The 19,077-nt window shown below is 46.3% G+C and overlaps 1 protein-coding gene and 1 long non-coding RNA gene across 4 annotated transcripts in view; both read left to right on the forward strand.

The window, feature by feature from the left end:
* The window catches only part of cul9 (cullin 9), a 29,631-nt gene extending 18,182 nt beyond the window's left edge, over positions 1 to 11,449 (forward strand). For all 3 annotated transcript variants that reach the window (XM_022748588.1, XM_022748589.1, XM_022748591.1), the window contains 21 exons: positions 377 to 510; positions 623 to 805; positions 1,832 to 1,989; positions 2,093 to 2,291; positions 2,397 to 2,568; positions 2,889 to 3,034; positions 3,273 to 3,399; positions 3,508 to 3,713; positions 4,234 to 4,490; positions 6,411 to 6,528; positions 6,657 to 6,905; positions 7,005 to 7,145; positions 7,504 to 7,668; positions 8,752 to 8,915; positions 9,056 to 9,149; positions 9,500 to 9,574; positions 10,002 to 10,112; positions 10,210 to 10,327; positions 10,421 to 10,554; positions 10,678 to 10,769; positions 11,063 to 11,449. In XM_022748588.1, the coding sequence (XP_022604309.1) occupies positions 377 to 510; positions 623 to 805; positions 1,832 to 1,989; positions 2,093 to 2,291; positions 2,397 to 2,568; positions 2,889 to 3,034; positions 3,273 to 3,399; positions 3,508 to 3,713; positions 4,234 to 4,490; positions 6,411 to 6,528; positions 6,657 to 6,905; positions 7,005 to 7,145; positions 7,504 to 7,668; positions 8,752 to 8,915; positions 9,056 to 9,149; positions 9,500 to 9,574; positions 10,002 to 10,112; positions 10,210 to 10,327; positions 10,421 to 10,554; positions 10,678 to 10,769; positions 11,063 to 11,285 (3,266 nt within the window). In that variant the 3' untranslated portion in view covers positions 11,286 to 11,449. The remainder of the gene's footprint in view (positions 1 to 376; positions 511 to 622; positions 806 to 1,831; positions 1,990 to 2,092; positions 2,292 to 2,396; positions 2,569 to 2,888; positions 3,035 to 3,272; positions 3,400 to 3,507; positions 3,714 to 4,233; positions 4,491 to 6,410; positions 6,529 to 6,656; positions 6,906 to 7,004; positions 7,146 to 7,503; positions 7,669 to 8,751; positions 8,916 to 9,055; positions 9,150 to 9,499; positions 9,575 to 10,001; positions 10,113 to 10,209; positions 10,328 to 10,420; positions 10,555 to 10,677; positions 10,770 to 11,062) is intronic.
* A 4,389-nt stretch (positions 11,450 to 15,838) lies between these two features.
* Positions 15,839 to 16,560, forward strand: LOC111224247. The gene is made up of 3 exons (XR_002665218.1): positions 15,839 to 15,875; positions 16,098 to 16,140; positions 16,535 to 16,560. It is a non-coding gene; the product is annotated as an uncharacterized LOC111224247 (long non-coding RNA).
* The last annotated feature ends 2,517 nt before the right edge of the window (positions 16,561 to 19,077 follow it).

Raw genomic sequence — 19,077 nt, forward strand, 5'->3', positions numbered from 1 at the left:
ATCCAATCTAAAGTGACTTTGATGTAAACGTCCAGCAGGGGGCGTCAGCTGACTCTTTCTCCTCCTCGTCTGAACCGACAAACATTTGGCTTCAAACAAACAAACAAACAAACCTGAATCATCCGGAAACGTTTATGCTCCATCGTTTTCTTTCAGTTTGGACTGCTCTTATTTTCACTGCTGACTTCCTGTTCCCATTGTAGCCACAACACTGATGTGATTTCTTTTCAGATGGAAAGGAAGAGCAGAGCAGAGGCACGGCTTTATCTTTACGTTCATGGCTGCGGTTTTCATTTCCCGTTTCATTTCTCTGGTTTGAAGCATCAACAATGAACTTCATTCAGAAAATCAAACTCTCTATAAATTTTACTTCCAGACGGGAAAGAGGGTAAAAACAAAGACAACGCCGCAGCTTCGTCGTCTTCTACTTCCTCCGCCAAGCCCAAGGTGAAGAGCAGCAGCAGCATCGCAGGCATCGCCCTCTGTTGGCAGGGGGTGGTACAGCGGCAGGTAAGAGGATCGTGTTTGTTGTCTATCAATGGATTTTTGTCTTCAGAGATTCAGTCCTGATGTTTTCTCAGATTATGAAGCATCATGTCACTTCACCCCTTCTTCCCTTCAGGTGAAGAAGTTCCTGGAGTCCAGCTGCAGTCTGCCGGATTTCGTGGAGCGTTACCGGACCCTGTACCTGCGGCTGAAGAACGCCATGGAGGAGCTGTTCGGACAGCAGACGGCGTTCGTCCTCGCCCTTCGACACGGCTTCTCTGCTGCTCTGCTGCAGCTCTCCATCCTCAGAGCCATGCATGTAAGTCCAGGTCCAGGTCCAGGTCCAGGTTATCTCTGGTTGTTTGAGCAAGAAATGTAGAGAGTCAACACCGGATTAAAGCTTCCAAAACTTTATTGAACTGAACACAGGTGGCGTTTCATCAGACGAATGACCGACACGTGTCATTTCTGGGACTTCCTCATCTGTTCACCAACTATTTTAACCTTTTATTAATGTATCTGGTTTTGTCGTCCATTTGCCTGATAAAGACGCGGTCGAGAAGAGATGTCGTCTTTGTCAGACTAATAAAGTTTTGGAAATTTCAAACCACTGCAGATACTTCACATTTTCCCTCTTTGAACATGTTTTCCTGCATCTGGTCCATAAAGTGACAGGATGTGCTCACACTGACACTTTAAACTGAAGATTAATTTAAGTTTGAGCCAGGCTTAATTTAACCTTGGTTCAGACAAGTATAAACCACGATTCTGGATGATCACAAACCAGGTTTAACTCAGGCTTACAGCCACAGGGCATTCTTCTTAAAACCAGACTTACTCCAGCTCTCCATCCTGTTTAATATCACTGATAACTCTGGTTTAACCCTGTCTTAACCCTGTCTTAACTCTGTCTTAACTCTGTCTTAACTCTGACTTAACCCAGCACTCAATCCTCAGAACCAGGCATGTACAGTAAGCCTCCACAACAGGATTAAGCCTGACTTAACTAAGACCTTACTAACATGCATAAAACATAAACCAGATTTAAGTCTCGTTTGACCCCTCTTGCTCAACACCATTAAACTCTGGTTCAAGACAGACTTTAACAAGCCTTACTTCAGCTCTCTGTCTTCAGAGATAAATCAGGTTTAACTCAGGTCTAACCCTGGATTATTAAGATCGCTAGTAATTAATATGAATTAAAGTTAGTCAGCTCATTCTGAATATGAAACTGTAAATATACTAAAGTGCTGCCTCCTGTTTTACCTCTAATTCAGGTTTTGTTCGGGTTAAACTCAGGTTTAGTTGATCTCTGCAGTGATGACAGTGTTTTCTTTGTGTGCAGGTGAGTGAGCGTTTTGCTCAGTACATCGATCAGATGATTCAGGTCAGCGGTGCGGCGTCCGGCAGCGTGGAGACTCTGGAGCGGCTGCAGCAGTTTCTGGAGCCGATGCTTTTCCTGTCGGGCCTCGAGCTCGCCAGCACCTTCGAGCACTTTTACAGGTCTGAACGCCACGGGACCAACACAGCTGCAGTTCAAACAGGAGTTTCATGATATTACAGTATGACACTGGAGCACATGAAATCTAAAGCTCTCTCTCCTCAGGTACTACCTGGGCGACCGGCTGCTGGCTCAGGGGAACGTGTGGTTGGAGAGCGCCGTCATCGATCACATCGGCAGCTGCTTCCCGAGTCGCTTCCCTCAGCAGATGTTGAAGAACCTGAGCGAGTCGGCCGAGCTGCAGCAGGAGTTTCACCTGTACAGGCTGCAGCAGCTCGACCGCCGCCTGCAGGAGCACGATCAGGTCAGAAAAAAATCCACACCTTCTCATGGTTGTTTCAGTCAGGGGTTCCTCAACTTGTTTTCATCTCCTTCACATTCTGGATTTGTCCTTTTCTTGTTGCCGTAGATGATGGAGGAGGAGTGGACGGACTCGGAAGAGGAGGCGGATGTCCAGGTTCTGGTTCTGTCTCCACGCTGCTGGGCCGTCTCCTCACTTTGTTTCCTCGACGAACCTGCAAAACACTTTCCATCTGAACTCTGCTCCTACCTGAACCAGTTCACCCAGTTCTACTCTCACAGTCAGTACCAGCTCACCCAGTTCTTCACACACAAACTGGTTTTATTTCTTAGCTAAACCAGGTTTAATTTGGTCTTTAATCGGGTTTACAGTATTTCTGATGTAAACCAGGCTTAAGTCAGGCTTAAATTAGTCTTTTTTTCTGTAATAAGTCAGGATTATTTCCACTGTTAAAAGGTCTAAATCCACCCAGTCTCACCCGGAGAGAGGCTGTTTATTGTTCTTCGTGTCGTGTTTTCTGGTGTGTGTCACTGTGGATCTAATCACACCTGTGTGTTGTGTGTGTGTGTGTGTGTGTTGTGTGTTGTGTGCGTCCGTCAGGTCAGTCCATGTATGGTCTGAGTCACTCGAAGCCTCGGCGGCTGCAGTGGACGTGGCTTGGTCACGCCGAGCTGCAGTTCGGCTACTGGACGCTGCACGTCTCCACGCTGCAGATGTTCATCCTGCTGCAGTTCAACAACCAGGAGGTAACACACACACACACACACACACACACACACAGATTTGGAGTCAGTGTTAAAGGACTTAATGTGTTTCTGGAGAGCACGTCGCTGGTGCTGCAGCTGAAACGACCCGCGCCAGGAGACCGAGACGCTTCCTGTTTGTGATGAAGAACAGAATCCACAGTCTGAGTTTAGAGATATTCCACAGTGACTTGTCTCCTGGAAGCCGTCACTGACCTCTGACCTCTGTGTTCCTCTGCAGGAGGTCCAGGTGGACTCTCTGCTGCAGGTGACCGGTCTGTCTGCTGCCGTCCTGCTGCACGCTCTGATGCCGCTCATCAATGAGGGGGGGCCGCTGACCTGCAGCCAGCCGGATGATCCCAGCCAAGGTCAGAGACACACACACACACACACACACACACACACACACACACACACACACACACGCCCTGTCCCCCCTCCTCCTCCTGTCTGACTGACCCTCTGTCCACTCTCAGGTGTGCTGATGTTGAACCAGCAGGTGGCGTCTCGCAGTCTGGACGGCGTCCCGGCGTCAGTGCAGCTGCTGCCCAGACAGACGTACCTGAACGTGGACGAGGACGCGGCCGGCACACTGGAGAGGAAGAGGAACTACATCTACTGTTTGATCGTCCACATCATGAAGCAAGAGAAGGAGATGCACATCGACAACCTCGTCTTCAAGGTCAGAGGTCACAGGGAGTGGCAGAGCAGGAAGTCCTTTTATTTCTGTCAGACAGCATCAGAGCATCATGGGAAATGTAGTTGTACAAATATATAAACTTTTCATGTTGCACCATAAACATGTTTTTTTAACCTTCAGGTCAAACTTCTGTTCAATGACCTGGATTTTGTTCTAACGTCTCTTAAGCTTAAACCACTCTTATTTCTGCTAAAAATCAGGCTTAAGTCAAACTTAAGTTCGTCTTATTTCTGTTAATAAACCAGACTTAAATCAGACTTAAATCAATCTTATACAAATCAGGCTTTTATTTACTTATTCTTTTTAGCACGAGTAAATCCAAAATATGAAACTGTTTACAAAATTATTACAAAGCTAAAGAGTATAAGACTGAAGCATCATGGGAAATGTAGTTCCATAATGATATAATCTTTTAATGTTGCACCACCTTCAGGTGAAATCTCTGTTAAACGACCTGGAGTTTGTTCTGACGTCTGTCTGTTCTGTCTCCGGTCTCCTCCAGGTTCTGGACTCGTGTCAGAAACAGGAAGCGTCTCGGTCTCCTGGCGCGGGTCGTTTCAGCTGCAGCACCAGCGACGTGCTCTCCTGCATCATGCATGTCATCAGCAAAGGCTGCATCCGCCGCAATGAGGAGAACCTGCACATCGTGGAGTTCCTCCCCGAGGACCCGTCCACGCCGCAGAAGGGCCAGGCCCAGTTCTCCTTCAGCCGCTCCGAGATCGGCAAGGACGCCACCGCCGACAGCCGCGCCGACATAAGGTGTGACCTCTGACCTCTGACCTTACACACGGGGTTAAATCTGGCTGTCAAGGGTTATTTAAGTTTGTTTAGTGTTTCCTGTTCCTTCATTCGTTCATAAAGAGGAGTCAGAGCAGGAAGTGTCAGAGCAGCAGTCTTCATGTTCATCCTCGTCATCCTCACGTTCACCCTGCTGCTTTATGAAGCCGTCACTTTGTCTGTTCCCAGATTTTAATCTTGTTTTTAAAGGATCAGACGACTGTTCCACCCTGTAACAACAAACCCTGTTCAGCCTCCATCAGTTTTAACACTGTGATTGAACATCTGTCACTTCCTGATTGTTCCCTCAGACGGTTCCTGGATTTCCTCCTGACTGATGGAAAAGAGGAATTAAAATGATTGGAATGAATTAGTTTGATGTGGAGCAATAGATCAATAAAACAATCTCTATTTTCTGTATAATTCAAATAACATTTATCTGTCCAGTGAACGTAATGGAAATAATTTGGAAATGACGAAAACATGGAGATTTTATCTTCCAGATCTGAGTTCAGTTTGTGTTGCTGCACTTTGTATTTATTCTGTCTGTTTCACCTTTGACCTCTGTGGCTGCTGCTCTGGATCCGAATCTCTTTACTTTCTAAATCAGATTAAAACTAAATCCAACTCCTCGTTAACTAATCAAATCAAACTGTGATTCCTCCTAAACAGCCAAAATGTAAATGTTTAATTTTCTATTAAAAGAAAATAAAGAAGAGATTTAAACTTTGAACCTGCTTTCTGCTTTTTGCCTTTCTTTGTAGTGATTAACATGATTATCAATTGATTATTAATAGAGTATGATTTATCGTAAAGATTCATGAACTTTCACTTGAATCAAATACATTTTAATTTTGATCAAAACATTTTCTATTGTAACACCTGTAGCACACAAATAGAAATAACTGTAAATTCAGTTTAAATTTATATTGACAACAAGTTTAACATCATCAGCACTTACTGTAGATATGAAAACTTAATTAAATACAAACTGTATGAATTTGATAACAAATCAGTTCTCCAAACACAAAGTGTTTTATATTGATAAATATTAAAACATTTACAGCTGCTTTTTGTTTTCCAGCAAAGATAACTGGGCTGTTAGTGGCTGGGAGGCTGGTGAAGCGTTCACTGTCGACTCACTTTGGAAACAAAAACACAGAAAAACTTTATTTTTCCGCAATTAGGAACAAAATTAAACGTTGTTTCGTTGAAATGTTGTAATTTAAACCCAAACACCTGGTGTTTTTAAAAGACAGACGTCCATCATCAATCTGTCAGTCAGCGGTGACGTTTCATTTTACTCTGAAAACATCTTTTAGTGTGAAACCTCTCGTTTGTTAATTGATTTGAATTTAGTTCAGCTCCACAGTCTTTCTCAGGAGAGCGGTCGAGACGCCGCTGTGTGTTGGTCTGAACGTCTACGAGAACAAAATGATCATGTCCAGTTCAGACTGTGAACTTGTTCTTATGTTCAACAAAATAATAATTCATAATAGTGAAAATCTAAACATTTGTTGAATCTTCACTCTGAGGGTCTTTTTATTTTATTTTAGCAGCAACTGTACATTTTACATATAAATTAGAATTGGTTTTTAAATTTTAAATGTAATTCTATATTTTTTACATTTAATATTATATTTAGACAAATGGAAAATAAAATTTCAGTGTGATTAAAAGATGTAATTTGAATGTTGGCAGCTGTGGACTTCCATACACACAGAGGATGATACTAATTTTATTTCAAACTGAATTAATAAAAAACTAAAGGATGGAGAGGAATAGAGTTTTTCAAAATAAAATGTCCATAGTGGAAGAAGAAGGAGCAGCTGTTAGCTCACCTGTGTCACCTGCTACAGGTCTGTGTGTTCACGTGTTGGTTGGTCTCTGTGTGTGTTTCAGTCTGGTCGCGGCGCCGCGGCGGTTCGAGGACGGGGTTCTGGACGCGGTTCTGTTCTCGATGGGCCGGACCATGACGCAGGAGGAGGTCCGTCAGCTGATGCAGAGGACGGTCCAGCAGGTGGGTTTGACTCAGGTCTCTGACAGAGGTGGACTCCTGGTCTATATGTTAAAGTGAATCCAGACTCAGCTCAGGTTCAAGTGTGTTTAGTTTCAGACAGGTGATCTTGTCTCTCGCCGTTCCCTCAGGTTTCAGTGACTCTGAGTCTGGACCTGGACCGGGCCGAGCACCTGCTGGTTCACTGTAAGTGGAACGTGGACCTGCTGGTCCAGCGCTACACCGACGACCCCGACTCCCTCATCATGGCCGCCGGGCTCAAGTGCCGAAACCCTCAGCCGCCGCCGAGCCCCGCCTCCACCTGCCCGGTCTGCCTGGGCCCCCGCAGCCCCGCCCTGGAGTCGGTCCCCTCCCTGAGCTGCATGCACTACTGCTGCCGGGTCAGACACACAGACACACAGACACACAGAGACGTCAGTGTGTTGTAGTGTGTGTGACATGTGTTTTACTGTGTGTGTGTGTGTGTGTGTGTGTTACAGTCGTGCTGGCAGGAGTACCTGACGGCGAGGATCGAGCAGAACCTGGTGATGAACTGTGACTGTCCAATCACAGACTGCCAGGCTCAGCCCACCTCACAGTTCTTCCTCAACATCCTCACTGATAAGGACACCATCGCCAAGGTAACGCACCACCTGTCACCCTGACAACCGGACCTCAGAGAGCTCAAACAACTAGTTCAAAATAAATGTATCTGAACTTGAAGTAGATTTCAGAATAAAAGTCTGAACATCCAAACATCAGTTTTATTTCCCCTCTGAAGTTCAGTTATATTTTATTTAAAATATTAAAAAACCAATAAAAACAAAAGTACAGAGAGAAAAACATTTTTTTATCAAAGGCTTCATGTAAATCCAGAGTTTTTCAAAAATAAAATGACCATTGGAAGAAGAAGGAGCTACTCATCATCATCAGTTTATATACAGGAGGAATACAGGACCTGACCCTGGACTAACCCCTCCTCTCCTTCCTCTTCCTCAGTATGAGAATGCCTTGCTCAGAGGTTATGTGGAGTGCTGCTCCAACCTGACGTGGTGCACCAACCCTCAGGGCTGTGACCAGATCCTCTGTAAGGAGAACATGGGCAGCATGGGAACCTGCTCCAAGTGCTGCTGGTCCTCGTGCTTCAGCTGCAACTTCCCTGAGGTCAGAGTCTGAAAACACACAAGACCCAGAGAGAGAGAGAGAGGACAGGAAACATGCAGGAAACACATGGGAAATACACAGGAAACACACAGGAAACATGCAGGAAACATTCATGAAACAGGCAAGAAACAGGCAGGAAACACATGGGAAACATGCAGGAAACACGCAGGAAACATACGGGAAACACACGGGAAACATGCAGGAAACAGGCAGGAAACACACGGGAAACACACAGGAAACATGCAGGAAACACACGGGAAACACATGGCAAACATGCAGGAAACACACGGGAAACATGCAGGAAACACACGGGAAACACGCAGGAAACATGCAGGAAACATGCAGGAAACACGCAGGAAACATGCGGGAAACACGCAGGAAACATGCAGGAAACACACGGGAAACACGCAGGAAACATACAGGAAACATGCAGGAAACACACGGGAAACATGCAGGAAACACGCAGGAAACACACGGGAAACATGCAGGAAACACGCAGGAAACAGACAGGAAACAGGCAGGAAACATGCAGGAAACACAGGAAACATGCAGGAAACACGCAGGAAACATGTAGGAAATATGCAAGAAATATGCATGAAACATGCAGGAAACACACAGGAAACAAGCGGGAAACATGCAGGAAGCAAGCGTGAAACATGCAGGAAACAAACAGGAAACATGAAGGAAATATGCAGGAAACAGGCAGGGAACATGCAGGAAACACATGGGAAACTGGCGTGAAACATGCAGGAAACACACAGGAAATATGCAGGAAACATGCGGGAAACATGCAGGAAACACATGGGAAAGACAGGAAACACACGGGAAACATGCAGGAAACAAACACAAGACATGCAGGAAACACAGGAAACATGAAGGAAACACACAGGAAACACACACCTTACTGATGTGTGTTTAGACCAGAGGCTGCAGGTCTGTCAGTCTGGAGGGTCGGCCTCAGTTCAGCAGATCCACAAGCTTCTACACTCACATGCTTAGATAATGTCATTTAGCTCTTTAGGGGTTTTGTATTTGGATATTTGGTGAACTAGATCAGGAACTCTCTGCCCCCCACCCCTGCAGGCCCACTACCCAGCCAGCTGCAGCCACATGTCGCAGTGGATGGATGATGGAGGTTACTATGAAGGGATGAGTATGGAGGCTCAGAGCAAACACCTCGCCAAGCTGATCTCCAAACGCTGCCCGAGCTGCCAGGCTCAGATCGAGAAGAACGAAGGCTGTCTGCAGTACGCGCACACACACACAAACACACACACACACACACACACACACACACACACACACACACACACACACACTGAGGCTGATGATGATGATGATGATGATGATGATGAGGCTGGTGGTGGTTTTCTTCCTCTGTCCTCAGTATGACCTGTGCCAAGTGTAACCACGGTTTCTGCTGGCGGTGTCTGAAACCCTGGAAACCAACACATAAAGATTACTACAACTGCTCCGCCATGGTTGGTCCAAACACTGTCACATGATCATGTCAGACATCCAATCAAAATCAATAGGCTCACAATCTGGGATCATCACTGTTTATATATAAAATATATATGTAAAAGAGAAGCAAACAAAAAGAAAATGAATCTAAAAACTGATGGAAGTTGAAATTTAATGAACAAAATGATTCAAAAAACTGATCTGATCCTGGACATTGATTAAATCTTCCTGTTCTACTCTTACTGTGTTTAATTAATCATTTGATTTAATGAGTTTCTGGGAAGAATATATATATATATATATATATTTCTGTGTTTTATGTTTCATCATGTTGTTGTTGTTGTTGTTGTTGTTGCTGCTGCTGCAGGTGAGTAAAGCAGCTCGTCAGGAGAAGAAGTTCCAGGATTATAACGAGAGATGCACCTTCCACCATCAGGCCAAGGTATGACACCGGTCCAGATCTGGACCTGAGTTTTATTGTGAAGGGAATTTCCTCATCCACTGTTACTGTTTACCACTTTTACAATGACGGGGCCTAATGCTTTTTATGCAAAAGATAAGACTTTTATTGTGGAACAACCAGGGGCTTTTACTATGAAGCAGCTGGAAGACTTTTACTGTGAAGGAGCCCTAGTAAAATAACTGGTGGGGCTTTTATTTTGAAGCAAGTTGATGACTTTTACTGTGAAATAAATTAGAATAGAATATTATAAGTATTTTTGTCAGATTACATGTTGTGTTAGTTTGTCGTCTTCTGTCTCAGGGTTGAGACCAGTCAGGTTCAGGTTCAGGTTCAGGTTCAGGTTCAGGTTCAGGTTCAGGTTCAGGTCTTTCATTCTGGATCAGTCTCTGTTCATCGTGTGTTTCAGGACTTTGCGATCAACCTGGAGAACAAAGTGTCGTCCATCAACGAAGCTCTGCAGATGAAGTCACTGACCTTCGTCATCGATGCCTGTAAAGTCCTCGCTCAGGCTCGAAAGGTAAAACCACCATCATCATCATCATCCTCATCATCATCAGCAGCTGTGATCCTGCTGAGCTCTCTGTGTTGACTGAGCCCTGCTCTGTGGTCTGCAGGTTCTGGCCTACTCCTGCGTCTACAGCTACTACAACCAGGAGACGGAGAAGATGGACGTGATGGAGCAGCAGACGGAGGCTCTGGACCTTCATACCAACGCCCTGCAGATCCTGCTGGGTGAGCCGCTGCACCACACTCACCATTATAAACCCTGTGTCTGACCCGGTCTGACCCGGTCTGACCCTGTCTCCTGGTCTCGTCCGTCCTCAGAGGAGACTCTGCTGCAGTGCACCGACCTGGCCTCGTGCGTCCGCCTGCTGAAACCCGAGCACCTGAACACCGGACTGGAGCTGATCCGACGCATCCAGGAGCGCCTGCTGGCCATCCTGCAGCACTCCACCCAGGTAGAAACCAGTTCAGAGATGGGCCGGAACCAGTATAGAACCAGTCCATAACAATAATGATGATAATGGCTGCTACAGTTTTATAGTTTATAATCCAGGTTCCTGTGTTTCTGCCTGGTCCAGGACTTCAGGGTGGGTTATCAGTCCAAGAGCAGCCAGGAACCAGAATCCACTCAGGCCTCCAACCTGTCCAACCACACCGACGCCAACAAAGTGTGAGTACGACTCCAGGCTGCAGGACGAGGCTCCGCAGAGTTTATCAGTGTCAGGATGTGGAGGTGTTTTTATTCCTCCACACGGCTCATTCTCGTGGACACGATATCTCAGGAACACCTGGACGGAACTTCTTCAAATTTGGCACAAACATTCACCTGGACTCAAGGATGATCTGATTAGATTTTAGTGTTCAAAGGTTAAAGGTCACAGTTGGAAAATAAGTAAACTAAATAAAAATGAAACGCTGGAAACAGCTCAGATTTTATTCAGTTTTTTCTTCTCTGCTCCTCAGGTCGAAGTCGGACCGAGCGTCGGACTCTGGAGACTCGGACAACAACAACTACACAGGTGAGGAGGGCGGCGAGGAGGCGGAGGACGAGGATGACGAGTACGATGAAGAGTATGTCCCCGAGTGGCACGAGGACTACGATGAGGACGACATCGACGAGGACGACTTCTTCTCCGACGACGACGAGTCCGAGAACCTGGAGAGGGACTTCAGCCCCTTCGACTGAGCCGGACGGAAGAACACAAACCTCCCCGAGTCGAAGGAAGAGAGAGAGGACAAGTCGGGCCCCGCCAAGGCCCCGCCCCCTCCTCACCACCATCCGACGCCACCCGAGAACGTCAGGAACGACGGGAGACGATCAGAGGGACGTCCTCCTTCACCTGAACCCCACCCCCCACCCCCCCACCCCCCCACCCCCACCCCAAACACAGCTGCACTCGCTTTTCCACTTACTGTATTTTACCTTCTGTATTTTCATGAAGTGAGAGTACGGAAGAGGACGAGGGTCAAAAGACAGAAGCGTCAGTTCTGAGTTTGATTTTTAAATTGTGAGAAAAAATGAGACAAAAGTCTTTGTTTAAATTATGAGAATAAACAAGTTAATTTTGATCTGAAAGTCATGAAACGACTTAATAGTTTTCTTTGCTCACTGTCTGATCCCAGTCTGAAACCAGTTCAAACCCAGTTTAAACCCAGTTTAAACCCAGTTTAAACCAGTCACAACACAGCTCAGAGCCAGTCTGAAACAATCAAAAAACAAACATGGTTAAAATTGTTCTGAAACCAGTTTGAACTCGCTCCAATACCAGTTAAGACCCAGTCTGAAACTTATCTAAAGCAAGGTCTAAAACCTGTGTCAGACCAGTTTGAAACAAGTCTGAACCATGAGTAAAACCAGTTTAAAACCAAGTCTGTAACTGGTTCATGCACAGTTTGAAACCAGTTTAAACTCAATCAGAACTCTACCTTGATAATATAAACCAGTCTGAAACAAGGTCAAACCAGTTAAACCCAATCTGAAACCAGTTTTAAACCAGTATGAAGAAACCAGTCAATTAAAACCAAACTGGACTTTAATCTCAGAAATGTTCCTTTGCTAAAATTCAGACTTAAATTTTAAATTGAGATTTTCTGTCTCTGGCCCTGATTAAATGATCCTGACTTTAATCTCACTGATTGATCTCAGAACTTTTTTGTTGCTTCGGTTCTGGCCTGGCGTCTCTTCCGTACTGACCCGCCTCGGTTCTGTCCTGGCTCTGGATCTCGGTGGTTTTGGTGTCGGTGGACGGATCCCTCCCAGAGGAGGTCTGTTAGTCTGAGATGTGTCACAGAACAAAATGTTTGTGTTTGTTTCCTGCTGCTGCTTTTTGGAGTTTTTCCTGAGACGAGTAAAAAAATAAAAATAAAAACCAGAAAAAAGGGATTAGTGATCCGGATCAGAGACTGTGAGTCCAGCTCTCATCATCTTTTTGTACCTGATGTAAACTCAGTTAGCACTTAGAGACCTTTCTTTCATCACACGTTCTGCCTTGATTTCTTTTTATGGAGGTTGCCTTGATTTGAGAGTAAAGAGAAATAGAGACGATTAAAATGCAACTCTCTGTTTCAGATTTAGATTTACTGACAGTTACAGAAGAGAGTTTTTTTTACATGTTTGAGGAGTTGGATGTTTCTATGCATCTGAAGAAACAGGTTGAATCCTGAGCAGAGTGTCTGGGAGCTGCACATTCTGACATCAGCCTCTGAAGTATCACTGCAATAACTGATCGATCAATTATCGGCTCACTGTTGCGTCATTTGCTAAGCAAAGACTCTGTCACCTGCTCTGTTTTCTGTCTTTAAAAAGGACGTTGCTAAGAAGAGTTTTTGGGTTTGTTGTCGAGAACTCGGCGCTCTGCAGGAGTGGAGGGATATCTGATATCCCAGCTTCCTGTTTTGCTGTAATTTTGATTGAGAGATCCTATATTCATATTGTTGATGTTCTTTCTGGTTTCTTTGTTGGAGTCGAGCGACTTCAGCCAGCAAACTAAATAAAAGCTTTTTCTGCTACACTGCAGGCCGACTCTCATTTCATGGAAAAACCCTGAAATGTTCCTGAATTCTCCTTTAAACTATAAACGCAGGTGGATTCTTAGTTTATTCTGCCACAGTTTCAGACAGTAGAGGTCAGCGTGAAGGTTAATCGATGGAGGTTTCATTATTTTAATGATTTTAATGCATTTGTTTTTCATGTTTACAGGCCGTTAATAAGAATTAACGAGAAAAGACTCATTAAACGATCCCTAAATCATTACCTTCAACTGAAGTAATCAATTATATTTCTGAATTAAATTAAAGGAACTCATCATTTTGCTTTAAAATGGTAAAATATGACTGGTAGACCCAATTACAGTGTTGGTAGTTGGTATAAATGATATTATTCTCTGTTATTCATTTACTTTATTAATTTTGAGAGATTTGACAAAAAAAGGTGAAAAGCTCCGGAAAAGTTAGTAAGTGAACTTTGAGTTAAGATATTTTTATATCTATAAAGAGATTTAATTAAATCTAATCTAAATCTAATTTTTATAATATTACACACTATAAAACTGAACCCCAATGTTTTGCCTTGCAGTTCAATCAATATGGCAGTTAATATTGATGGAATTAAGGTATTTTAAGGAGGTAATTAATGAATAAATCAATTGATTTTAATTCATGAAGGTATTTCTAATGGATTATCTGCAGGGTTTAAATACTTTAAAGGTGTAAAACAAAATGACCAAATAACATGGATCATGTTTTTCATGTAAAATTTTTCATGTTAAAATCTTAATTTGTATAATAAAAAACAACTAAATTTTAAGTAAGTGTAATCTGTCCCTCCAAGATGTTTGCGTACAGGTATATTCAGTCTGAGGAACATGGTGTAGTTCCGTCCTTCCGTCTGTTGGGGCCGCTAAAGAGTCTAGACTTTGTTTGTTCGCCGCCATTACATTGAACGAAGAAGAAGAACAACAACAGCAACACGTCGGTCTGTTCGTTCAGAATTTGGCTTTAAATTCTTTATTTTCTGCAGAAAATGTGTAAATTAGTTTCTGTTCACCGACTGTTTGTGAAGTTAAGACACTAAAAGAAACGGAACTGTCGCATGAATCGATGAGTTTCACTCTGAACGCGAGTTTTTGTTTCCGTTGATTAGCAACTAACTCGTTAGCTACTTTAGCCTTTAGCAGTTCCTCGCCGTCTCGGAGTCGCTGCAGCCCGGTGAGGGAATGGGACGAGGAAAGGGACCGACACGGGGCCGACCCCCCATGGGTGCGCCAGGTGACGACGGACCCCCGTTCGACATCGGTCCGCCCGGCTGGGGCCCTCCTCCGCCTGGAGGCTGGGGTCCCCCGCCGCCTGATGGGTGGCCTCCGCCGCCCGATGAATGGGGGCCTCCGCCGCCGGGAGGATGGGGTCCTCCCCCGCCTGGAGGATGGGGTCCTCCCCCGCCTGGAGGATGGGGTCCTCCGCCGCCTGGAGGATGGGGTCCTCCGCCGCCTGAATGGGACCCGAGAGGGCCTCCGCCTCCTGGCTGGGGACCGAGAGGACCGCCGCCGCCGGGCTGGGGACCTCATCCCGACGACTGGCTGCCTCCTCCAGAAGACTGGGGTCGTCACCCAGATGACTGGAGACCTCCACACCCCGACGACTGGAGGCTTCACCCCGATGACTGGAGACCGCCCCGCGAAGAATGGAGACGACTTCCAGAGGACTGGGGACCCGATAAGCCTCTCCCCCCTCCCGGTTGGGGACATCCAGGCTGGGGTCCCGAAGGTCCCCCTGAACCGTGGGGACCCGAGCCTGGTCCACCCGCACCTGTGCCACCTGTACCCCCGCCGGGCATCCCCCCTCCTGTGGCGATTCCTCCTCCGGACCCCGCAGCCTACGGAGCGGTGCCTCCTGTCCCCCCTCCGAGCTGCGTCCCTCCGTTCGGGTTCCCGGCCTACCCTCCCCCCGGCTGGTCAGGAGAGGTGAGCCTACACCGCCTTATCCACGTTTTCCTGTTTTTTCACTGTGTGACTGGAAATGGATTGATCAGATTCAGGCGGGATCGATCAGGAGCTCCTGTCCATGACGTTCAGATGAGTTTATCCGGTAATAACTGACACTTTCTCTGTTCTCAGCCTGTTGTGGAGGAGCCGATGCCAAACCCGCCTCCGGACCAGCCTGAGTGGGTGAGTACAGGCCAGGTGCAGGTGTCTGACAGGATCCATCAGTAGATACACAACAGACAAACCCGCGGTTCAGGTCTCCTCAGAGTTTTAAGTGTTTCCAAACATTAAACTTTCTAAATTTAAAAATGCATTTTTTTCTCTCGGCTCCAGCAACAAACCATCATTTCCAATATTGATTAAATTGCCAATTATTTTGTTAATAAATCCATAAAATGTGAGAATATGCAGGAAGTGATCTGTGTTAGACGTGAGGGTGAGGTCATGCAGGACAGAACCAGGACAGAGTCACACTGGAGGAGCTGAAATCACAGTTTATGATCAAGTGGATCTATGTGTCGTGTGAGATGTGGATTTAAAACTTTTACAGATACTTTCATTAATTAGTTAATTAATATGATTATTATCTCTCAGATCAAAGCGTTGATCTCAGCTCCGGCTTCTGAGGCGACTCCAGGAGAAACTAAGAAATCCACAGATGAGTCTCCCGTCACCAAAACACCTGCTGCTGACCCCCCCGCCGCCGCCACCGCCCCGAAACCTAAATCCAAACCCAAACCCGATCCCAACAAGACCGCCAAGGCCCTCGGCCTGCTGGGAAAACGCACGTTTGATAAGTGAGTGTTTGTTGTGTGTGTGTGTGTGTGTGTGTGTGTGTGTGTTCTGGTTTATGACCGACACCCCTCTCATACAGTCATACAGGTGTGTCACATCATTCATGATAACACAGGTTTAAAGGTTGATGTGAACATACTGGTCATGTCCTGCTGTGTGTGTGTGTGTGTGTGTGTGTGTGTGTGTGTGTGTGTGTGTGTGTGTGTGTGTGTGTGTGTCCTCAGGCCTCCTCCAGGCAGGTCCACAGGGATCATCTCCTTCATCGGGGTAAGAAAGACTCTGACACCTGTGACCTGGTCTGTCCCAGGTTACAGGTGATTTTGACCACTCCCCTCAGTCTGGATTTTTGTCCTCTAGAATAAAAACCTGTAACCTGGACTTTTATTTTGATAGAAACAGTGAGATCTGTCTCAGGTTTTACAGGAAGTTGTTTTTATGAGCTGATGTTTCTGCTGCTCATTAAAAAGCCTTAAATTTACTCATTATTATTATAACATTATATTATATTTATTATTTATTTATTTATTTATATTATTATAACATCAGCTTATTCTTCTTTCTAAAAAAGTTCTGGACTGACCCTTCCTCTGTGATCAGTCCAGGTTCGGGTTCTGGTTCTGGTTCTGTCAGTGATCAGTTTTCCTCTGTCTCTGGTCCTCAGCCGACGTTCGGCTACATCGAGAGAGAAGACCTGGAGAAGTTCAAGAGAAGATGATGTTGCGTACAGGTATATTCAGTCTGAGGAACATGGTGTAGTTCCGTCCTTCCGTCTGTTGGCCCGCTAAAGAGTCTAGACTTTGTTTGTTCGCCGCCATTACATTGAACGAAGAAGAAGAACAACAACAGCAACACGTCGGTCTGTTCGTTCAGAATTTGGCTTTAAATTCTTTATTTTCTGCAGAAAATGTGTAAATTAGTTTCTGTTCACCGACTGTTTGTGAAGTTAAGACACTAAAAGAAACGGAACTGTCGCATGAATCGATGAGTTTCACTCTGAACGCGAGTTTTTGTTTCCGTTGATTAGCAACTAACTCGTTAGCTACTTTAGCCTTTAGCAGTTCCTCGCCGTCTCGGAGTCGCTGCAGCCCGGTGAGGGAATGGGAGAGGAAAGGGACGACACGGGGCCGACCCCCCATGGGTGCGCCAGGTGACGACGGACCCCCGTTCGACATCGGTCCGCCCGGCTGGGGCCCTCCTCCGCCTGGAGGCTGGGGTCCCCGCCGCCTGATGGGTGGCCTCCGCCGCCCGATGAATGGGGGCCTCCGCCGCCGGGAGGATGGGTCCTCCCCCGCCTGGAGGATGGGGTCCTCCCCGCCTGGAGGATGGGGTCCTCCGCCGCCTGAATGGGACCCGAGAGGGCCTCCGCCTCCTGGCTGGGGACCGAGAGGACGCCGCCGCCGGGCTGGGGACCTCATCCCGACGACTGGCTGCCTCCTCCAGAAGACTGGGGTCGTCACCCAGATGACTGGAGACCTCCACACCCCGACGACTGGAGGCTTCACCCGATGACTGGAGACCGCCCGCGAAGAATGGAGACGACTTCCAGAGGACTGGGGACCCGATAAGCCTCTCCCCCTCCCGGTTGGGGACATCCAGGCTGGGGTCCCGAAGGTCCCCCTGAACCGTGGGGACCCGAGCCTGGTCCACCCGCACCTGTGCCACCTGTACCCCCGCCGGGCATCCCCCTCCTGTGGCGATTCCTCCTCCGGACCCCGCAGCCTACGGAGCGTGCCTCCTGTCCCCCCCGAGCTGCGTCCCTCCGTTCGGGTTCCGCGCCTACCCCTCCCCGGCTGGTCAGGAGAGGTGAGCCTAACACGCCTTATCCACGTTTTCCTGTTTTTTCACTGTGTGACTGGAAATGGATTGATCAGATTCAGGCGGATCGATCAGGAGCTCCTGTCCATGACGTTCAGATGAGTTTATTCCGGTAATAACTGACACTTTCTGTGTTCTCAGCCTGTTGTGGAGGAGCCGATGCCAAACCCCGCCCGGACCAGCCTGAGTGGGTGAGTACAGGCCAGGTGCAGGTGTCTGACAGGATCCATCAGTAGATACACAACAGACAAACCCGCGGTTCAGGTCTCCTCAGAGTTTTAAGTGTTTCCAAACATTAAACTTTCTAAATTTAAAAATGCATTTTTTTCTCTCGCCTCCAGCAACAAACCATCATTTCCAATATTGATTAAATTGCCAATTATTTTGTTAATAAATCCATAAAATGTGAGAATATGCAGGAAGTGATCTGTGTTAGACGTGAGGGTGAGGTCATGCAGGACAGAACCAGGACAGAGTCACACTGGAGGAGCTGAAATCACAGTTTATGATCAAGTGGATCTATGTGTCGTGTGAGATGTGGATTTAAAACTTTTACAGATACTTTCATTAATTAGTTAATTAATATGATTATTATCTCTCAGATCAAAGCGTTGATCTCAGCTCCGGCTTCTGAGGCGACTCCAGGAGAAACTAAGAAATCCACAGATGAGTCTCCCGTCACCAAAAACACCTGCTGCTGACCCCCCGCCGCCACCACCGCTGCTGCCCGCCCCCGCCCCGAAACCTAAGTCCAAACCCAAACCCGATCCCAACAAGACCGCCAAGGCCCTCGGCCTGCTGGGAAAACGCACGTTTGATAAGTGAGTGTTTGTGTGTGTGTGTGTGTGTGTGTTGTGTGTGTGTGTTCTGGTTTATGACCGACACCCCTCTCATACAGTCATACAGGTGTGTCACATCATTCATGATAACACGGTTTAAAGGTTGATGTGAACATACTGGTCATGTCCTGCTGTGTGTGTGTGTGTGGTGTTGTGGTGTGTGTGTGTGTGTGTGTGTGTGTGTGTGTGTGTGTGTGTGTGTGTGTCCTCAGGCCTCCTCCAGGCAGGTCCACAGGGATCATCTCTTCATCGGGGTAAGAAAGACTCTGACACCTGTGACCTGGTCTGTCCCAGGTTACAGGTGATTTTGACCACTCCCCTCAGTCTGGATTTTTGTCCTCTAGAATAAAAACCTGTAACTTGGACTTTTATTTTGATAGAAAAGTGGAGATCTGTCTCAGGTTTTACAGGAAGTTGTTTTTATGAGCTGATGTTTCTGCTGCTCATTAAAAAGCCTTAAATTTACTCATTATTTATTATAACATTATATTATATTTATTATTTATTTATTTATTTATATTATTATAACATCAGCTTATTCTTCTTTCTA

Source organism: Seriola dumerili, unplaced genomic scaffold (genome assembly GCF_002260705.1).
Source record: "Seriola dumerili isolate Sdu_G_001 unplaced genomic scaffold, Sdu_1.0 BDQW01000127.1, whole genome shotgun sequence".
Classification (NCBI taxonomy): Eukaryota; Metazoa; Chordata; class Actinopteri; order Carangiformes; family Carangidae; genus Seriola; species Seriola dumerili.